The sequence below is a fragment of the Abramis brama genome (genome assembly GCF_963993115.1).
Source record: "Abramis brama genome assembly, chromosome: 3".
In the NCBI taxonomy this organism is placed as follows: domain Eukaryota; kingdom Metazoa; phylum Chordata; class Actinopteri; order Cypriniformes; family Leuciscidae; genus Abramis; species Abramis brama.
The window spans coordinates 56,408,739-56,417,349 of NC_139965.1; the positions used below are offsets into that span (position 1 = coordinate 56,408,739).

The 8,611-nt window shown below is 36.4% G+C and overlaps 1 protein-coding gene across 1 annotated transcript; it reads left to right on the forward strand.

The window, feature by feature from the left end:
- The first annotated feature begins 2,990 nt into the window (after positions 1 to 2,990).
- LOC311078692 (uncharacterized protein) lies at positions 2,991 to 8,323 on the forward strand. Its single transcript, XM_084107670.1, has 6 exons — positions 2,991 to 3,149; positions 3,365 to 3,522; positions 3,604 to 3,743; positions 6,534 to 6,767; positions 7,379 to 7,457; positions 7,881 to 8,323. Exons 2-6 carry the CDS (start codon positions 3,509 to 3,511, stop codon positions 8,041 to 8,043), a joined length of 630 nt encoding a protein of 209 aa, XP_083963796.1. The 5' UTR covers positions 2,991 to 3,149; positions 3,365 to 3,508; the 3' UTR covers positions 8,044 to 8,323.
- The last annotated feature ends 288 nt before the right edge of the window (positions 8,324 to 8,611 follow it).

An 8,611-nucleotide genomic window follows, 5' to 3' on the forward strand; every position in this document is an offset into this window, starting at 1 on the left:
TTGGCACCAGGGGAAGGATTCTTTTCCACAAATAGACCAGTGTTTCTGCTCTATTCCCTTTCCCTATACGTGTTTATGCACTGTGTGGGCCCGCGCTGCCGGCCACACCATTTCCACTGATGTATACAGACCGGCTATGCCGCTCTATCATTTATGTGAAGTGAAGTGAAGTGCTTAGTACAGGTGTGGGCCCGACCGGCCACCTGTTTCAACGTTATGTTTTTCCCCGGTCTCCCTGGGATTCATGTGTTGGATGCTCGGCGCGCACGGCGTTGACAATGGGTTCCCGAAGCGTAAGCTACTTACGCAATACGAGAGAACCTCTCGTAAGAGAACGTACTCGGTTACCTAATGTAACCTCGGTTCTCTCTAGAAGAGGGAACGAGTATTGCGTAACCTGCCGTGATGCGCCACGAGCTTTTGCGCTTCAGACTATGAAAACCAGAGTTCAGCCTGTGAGCCCTCAATATATACACACTGGCCACACCCTTCTTGACGGTTAGAAGGGTGTGGAGGGCGCGACGTCACGCCGGGCTCACTGGTAGGCTTAAGCAGTTGCCGCCTGGCAGCCAATGAGCACGCTTATACAGCTTGCTTTGGTCTGCCTGCCGCTGCACTGCGTTGACAATAAATGCAAAATTAAGGATAATTTTTTGGCTTCAGATCTCGAAGAAAGAGAACTTTCCCGAAGCATAAGCTACTTACGCAATACTCGTTCCCTCTTCTAGAGAGAACCGAGGTTACATTAGGTATCCGAGTACGTTTTACTGATGCTCTGTCTGAAAAGTTTGAAATGAGTTTTGTTTAATGTAGTATAACATGTAATTTGTTCTGAAATGCACTTTAATCGTATTCAAACATGTATGAAGTTTGTGTGAATTATGTTATGAGTTAAAGCATGTATTGTTGGAGAGAATTCATTAATATAAGCATGAGTGTGCAAGCTCTGTTGGCTAAAATAATGCCTTTCACTAACAGGCTGATTGAGAGAAGGCCACAGACTCAAGCTTGCAGTGATCTTTTATTTTTATTCATACAGGTAACGTTATGTTCACTTTCATGTTTCTGTTTATATTGTTTTTAATTTATGTAAAATGCTTTATTTTTTTTATGAAATGTTAAACAATATTGAGTTATTTTCGACACTCAAATATGTGAAATGAGTAAAATGTCGTTCAGTTCGCGGTAAATGCGACTGAAGAGAGGCTGATTGAGAGAAGGCCACAGACTCAAGCTTGCAGTGATCTTTTATTTTTATTCATACAGAATAAAATCCGGCCTGTGAAATTTCTGTTGTCCGGTCTCCTTCTATATCAACACACACAACGCAGAGTTCCAACAGAGACCGGTCACAGTTGCTAATTGGAGACTTTTGCTTGTCTCCTTAAATGATTCTATCAAGAAAAAGACCCAAGTAATTTCACATAGATCGCTAGTGTTTTAGAAGAAATGTCTCACACTTTGCCATGATATGCCAAAAAATCTGAGATTTCAAAATGCCTATTTCTGCCACATAAAAAAAAACTTTGATAAATCATAATTCTAAAATAAAAAGTAAACATTATGAGATAAGTCATATTATGAGATAAAAGTCTGAAAGGTTTTTTTTACTTTTTTGTCATGATTCAGGCTTTGTCACTCATAATTTTTAACTTTTTATGTCAGAATTTTACAATTTTGACATCTTGTGTCATAATTACGTATTTTTATCTCATAATTTAAATTTGTTTATCTCATAATTATGGCTTTTTGATCTCATAGTTTTGTTTGTTTGTCATAATGATTTACCAAAGCATAATGTTTTTCTTGTAGAGATAGGCTTCATTGGTGATCATAATTATGACTTTTATAGCAATTATGATTTACCAATGCATGTTTTTTTTTCTTATGGTTTTTCATATCATAATTATGACTTTTACTTATTAGTATCTCATAATTTTGACTTTTTGTCATAATTATGACTTTTACTTAGTATCTCTTAATTTAAACCCTTTGTAATAATTATTATTTTTTATTTTTTGTCACAATTATGACTTAGTATCTCATAATTATGACTTTTTAATCTCATAGTTTTTCTCATTAATCTCATAATAATTTACCAAAGCATGATTTTTTTCTTGTGTGGAGATTATGAGAAATTATGAGAAAGCATAATTTTGACTTTTGCAGAATCATTATGATTTATCAAAGCATGATTTCTTATGACTTTTTGTCATAATTCTGACTTTTACTTAGTATATCTTAATTTCAACTTTTTGTAATAATTATGACTTTTTATCTCATAATTGTTTACTTTTATGTCATTATTATGACTTAGTATCTCATAATTTTGACCTTTTATGTCATCATTTTGATTTAATAGTTTCAACTGTTTGTCATTATTGAAAATTGGCTTCCATAGTGATCAGTTGTCTCAGGGAATTTAGGAAAAACATCCGAGACAAAGTTGGGTTACACTTTATTTTAAGGTGTGAGTGTTACAGTATAATTACACATTTTAATGCTGGGTAATATTAATTAGCAACATGCACTTATATGGGTTAGGATTATGAATAGGTTGTGGTTCAGGGTTAGTTTCATGTAATTGTGCATCATTTACTGTTACTACTACATGTAACAAAGACACTGTAAAAGTTGATATTGAAATGACTGGACAATTTTCCTCTGGCTTATGGATTTCCTGCCATTGGTTACGGATTTCTACCGTTCTTGCTATGACACAAAGGATGTAAACGTTTGACTGTGTGGTGCAGTGCGTCAGCAGGTCTTCAATCATGACTGGGTGTTTTCATGGTGAAAACATTCTCGCCTTGGCCTGAAGCAGACTCCTGAAGAGCCCCGTCCCTCATAGATGCCAGCGCACCTCCTGTTTCCTCTTCCCCACCGCGCTGGCTTGGTCATGACACTTTGTACGGGTCATTTATGTAATAACCGCCCCTCTACGCACAGGCCGCTCCCCTGGGGAGTTTAGCCTCCCTATAACCTCTCCGCTTGGCACTCAGGACACATCAGAGCTCACACTTCGCTCAGAAACTCACAGTGAGCAGACTTCACCACCATGGCAAGAGTCTGGATGATGATGATTAAGACGACACTTTTCAATAGTTTATTCATGTCTAGTCTAACTTTTGACATCCATTTGGTAAAAGGTATAAGGGCATTTATTTATCTTAATCATCTTTGGATGTTTACTACTTTTAATGAGATGTCTATATTGAATGCCTAGATTATATGGAATGACTTTATACATGACTCAGACCGCTTATAAATAATAACAATTTGACTATTTTGACTCACCTTTAACAGTTTGTAATACAAAATCGTTAACTGCATTATATTTCTTTTTTGTTCCTCTAATGGGCAGTGAACCCTAAACAAGCCATCTCCGGTGTGACTGAAATTTCCATTGGAAAGGAATACGCCTTAAATGCATCGGCAGCCAGAGATCTTTGTGAGCATCTTGGTTTGACTATTGCAAGCAAAGCACAGGTGACAGAGGCACAGAAACATGGAGTCATGCAGGTAAAAACAATGTACAATGGACCATTATATAAACACATTAAATTGTCAATTTAAATAACATTTTTTCTTTTTAAATCTCAGGTTCGGATGGATAGACGAGCAAATAGCTGTTGTTCCCCGAGTTCAGGTTAAAGCGAACTGTGGCAGTGGCAAGACTGGGATTGTCGTGTGGCGTGCAGATCCCAATAAAGAATTTGATGTGTTTTGCTTCAGTTCAACAGGTAAAATATTTGGCTTGACTGTGAATAATTGTTAGATACTGTGGTTACGTATCCATGATTGGCAATCACGTATACTAGGGGTGGAACGGTACATGTATTCGTATTGAACCGAAACGGTACGGGCATCACGGTTCGGTGCATAAATTTACACGGAGAATACACGGTATAAAAATAAATAAAACTCGTGTGCAAATTAATGAATGTAATGCGGAACTACTGTTAGATACGCGGGTTCTTTAGGGACACCTAATCTGTAGCCCCGCCTTAGCTCTGAAGCAGGCTGCGATGTAAAGATTGCAATTTGCAATGCTGGAATAGGCTATGTTGTGTGTGTGTATGAGAGAGAGATAGAGAGAGGCGCGGTCATCGAAAAGTCGCGAAGTGCTTACTTATATTTGTGTGTGTGTGTGTGTGTGTGTGTGTGTGTGGCGCGCAATCGAACAGTGTGAACATAAAAACATACTCCGTCATTTTGTTTATGCAGGACATCATTCAAACTGCAGTGTTTAAGTTACTGTTAATTAAAATTTTAAGGAAAACAAATATATTGATCTGAAATATAGCAAATTAATTTTCAATTCATTCAGGCACAATTACCAAACATATCTCAAGGTCTTTTTGTCTTTTAAGTAATTTAATTAATAAACTAATTATATAAAACTATTGTCAATGCACTACAAATAAACTGAAAAAAATACAAGGCTTAAGTAATGTATTTTCCTTTGGTGGTACAGCCTGAGACATGCACAAGCCTTCTGCATTTTTGTTTTGCTTTTCCCTCCATTGAACCGAACTCGTACCGAACCGTGATGTCTGAACCGAGGTATGAACCGAACCGTGACTTCTGTGTACCGTTCCACCCCTAACGTATACACACATATTTTTTTTCTTAAAAGTACACTTTGTAACCTTTTTTTTGTTCAAAATGAACATTTAAATAACGAGTCAATACATCATCAATCCTACCTCCAAAACGTGTTTTGTCTTACCCTGATTCACTATGGTAAGCCTATTATAAGTCTTTATATTTTCGACGTAACGTGATGGTTTCGCAGGAAATTGCGTACATACGTCACTCGCCCGTGCGTGTCTCGTCATTTCCTTAATTAGAGAAAAAGTTAGTTGTCACAATGAGTGAGAAAGTTTGACATGGAGAATGCGATAGCTCGTAATAAAACAAGAATCAACATTGGCTTGGTTTTTCCAACACTATCTCACGACCAATTCGTACGAATTCGTAGGAGTGAGTAAAATGTGACTAATTCGTACGAATTGCCGTGAGATCAGGTTGGCTTTTTGGAGATGGCGAGAACTGAGGGTTTTGAAACGTTGTAAAAGCGATGCAGAGATGGCGTTTTTATTACTCAATGGGTTAGTAAGGTATTATATTGAACAATAAATTGTCTTATGCAGCTCTCTAACAAAGTTGATTGTAAAGCATTATTTATTGTGAAGGTAAATTTGATTATGGCTGTTGCGGCGCTGTGCTGGAATTTATTTTCAAGGAAGCACCGTGTCTGTTAATGGGTAAAGCTACAGTAACATCTTCAGCTAGTCAGCTTGAGATCTTTTCCATCTAAACTGGTTATATCTCTTAAGCCTAGTAGTGAATGTTTTATGAGCAGCAGGAGAACCATATTCATCCGCAGTCACGCAGAGCCGAAGCACAACCAAACAATGTTCTGCAGCAAAATGAAGAGTTGTTTTTTAACCGCTAGAGGGCAAAAAGTTACATAGTGTACCTTTAATGAATTTGTCATATTCTAAATTTGCATCGTGTGATAGTAATTTGCATAAAATACGGCATAATCATCTCCATACAAGGGCTGATCCTTGGCATTCACATCAAGATAGTCAAGTAAAGCGCAGTGTGCCATTTTCAAATTAAACCAATTAAAACTAAATTAGCAGTTTTATATGGATTTTTCTGACCTTTCATGAGCTGTGCCTGTTTTATTTGATTTACTATTGCTCAGAAATAATTCATATTTTTGTGAAGTCACTAGTTAGACACTAATTCTATTTTTTAAAACATAGGCTTTTTAAAATTTCTAGCTTCTAAGGCAACTGTATGTGATTTTTTTTTTTTTTTTTTGCATGCATGTGGTTTCAATTGGTGCAATATTTTAGAGCAAATTTAGAATTTTATTTGAATTTTAATGCAAAAGACGAATCATTAAGGTTCATACGCAGATTTTATGCACGAAGATGTGCATACAAGTGGTGAGTGAATGAGTCCCATTGATTGTAAATTAATAATAAAACAGCCAATACGTTTTAAGTACTCCTTTTCAAGTTCGTCATTTCACAGAAATATGAAAATGCTAATTCATACTTTTGTAGTATTGTCATTTAATTATTCCATTGCTAACTATGTGTTTTAAAAAAATTCGGTAACATTTTACAGTGTCCTTGTTACATATGTTACATGTACTCACTGTAGTAATTACAGTAAATTATGCATAATTACATGCAACTAACCCTCAACCAAATCCTATTCCAACCCTAACACTATAGCAACCTAAATTTCTGATGCACATTTTTTTTGTATGTACTCCTTTCCAAGTTTGTGTGTCATTTGGCATCAAATCAACACAAATTGTTAGTGTGCCAAGTAAATAGGAAATTCTGGATGTGACATCATCACAGATTGGTTTCCTATGAGGGCCAGGGATGCGGTAAAACGGAAGGCAGTGAGTGGGATGAATTGGTAAATGCTTGATCGAGGTGAACGTAACCACTGAGCCATGTCTGTTATGTAACAAGCCTTTTGGTTCTGTTTGGTTGCAGATTTCGAGATACAAAACCAGGCTGCCGCAACCAGAACGACAAGAAAGCCAATCACAACACATGCTCAATCTGGAGTTCATCTGAGGAAAACCCCATTTTCTAAACAACCTTCCCCATCGTCTCCACTCAGTTCCGTTTCTTCCTCGGTTCCTTCTTCGCGCTCTCACGGTTCCTCCGTTAACCACATGGATGATGAAGGGAAACATCTGCCCATGAGCGGCACCACAATGGATGGTAAACTGCTGCTTTCAATACGACAGAAGCTATTGTTCAGTTAATGTCGGCATGAAATCAAAATTGATCCTATTTATTTCACTAGAGCACATTACTAGTCTTGTGGAAAACAATTTATCCATGCAAATTAATCCACAAAAATAAATAAATGAACAGCGTGCTGAATGGAACACCTGCTTTTCAAAATCCAATCAATTCCCAAAGGAAAAAACAAGCCACGCCCTCTATTTTTCTCATTCAATATTCCGTTTCACTCAGAAAATATAGTCGGTCGCAACTTCTGGTTCACATAGACTTTCATGCATGAAATGGAAGTTGCAAAAGTCTATTGTCCTTATTGTGATGTATAATTGAGTGAAATGAAGGGCGGGACTTGTCCATCAGGAGATGATTGGATTGTTGAGGAGGGGAAATAATTTTGATGAAAGGTCATGAGATTATATATATAAAATGATGTGCACGGATAAATCCTAAATAATAAACACGTAATATTCCATAAAAAAAAAAAAATTAAAAAAAGAATTTGTCCATTTTGGTTTCATGGTGACTTTAAAAAATAAAGTCACCCAAAGCTGTCTTGTATTTACTGTTATCTCTTTTCTGATTTGCAGCTGTTCCAGCTGCCTTACTGATCACAGTCACCTTTGCAGTCATGCTTGCTGTATTTATAGCACTTTACTATTTCAAAACGTAAGTTTTTCAATTATTAACTTTATCAAAATGTTAGGTTCTGAACTTCAGAGCAAATCCCCAGAATTCCAGAGCTAATTTTTAATTATAGACTTTTTTCACTCATTGAAAAGTTTAAATCCTGAGAATAAACATGTTTTAATCATATCCACTCACATTAAATGTTCAGTCATATCAGTAGCCAACCCAGACAGCAACAGTGTCGGCCTAGATCCGGGACACATCTGGTACATGTGGATTCCACGAGTACCGGATGTGAGCCGGATCTGGGCCAAAACTATGTTGCTTTCTGGATAATAAAAGCTGTGTACTGCACATTTCTACAATGAAATTGGTAACATAAACAATCCCATAGATGTGATACTTCATCCATCCAGTCTAAGATGGCTGCCATATGAGTTCTGAATTGTTTCTGCACTACAGGAACAGACCCTGCAGGACGCGGGGTGACGGCGAGCAGCAGAAGGAGTACATTGAGACGGAGGTTTGGGAGCACTGTAAGACAGACCTGCAGAAACCACAGGAGGAGCATGTGGAGGAGAACGAGGATGAAAACAACAGCAGCGCTTCTACAGACCAACACTGACATTTCTGCCTGTGTATTTATCAGGACATCATGTGATTGTCTGAAGAGACTGAAGTGTCTGTGTGTGTCATGATGTTTTGTAATAAACTACAAAATTGACACTGGACAATGGACATTTAATTCAGATGGATTGTTCTAAAAGTTTTTCAAAGTGTTACTTTGCTTGAGATATGTATATACACTACAAAAGTTTGAAATAATTATGATTTTTTTAATGTCTTTGAAAGAAGTCTATTATTCTCAAGGCTTTATTTAATAAAAAATACAGTAGAAACATCAATGTTGTGGAATATTATTACAATTCGAAATAACTGTTTTCTATTGTAATGTATTTTAAAATGTAATTTATTCCTGTGATGGAAGGATGAGAATGTGTGTGTGTGTGTGTGTGTGTATATATTTTTTATATATATATATATATATATATATATATATATATATATATATATATATTATTTTAATGGAAAAAAACATTACAAAGAAAGTAAAACATAAATGAAAAAGTTTTATTACAGTTAAAACCCACCAGTAATCATGATGTACTTATGTAATTAGTGTTAGTGACAGT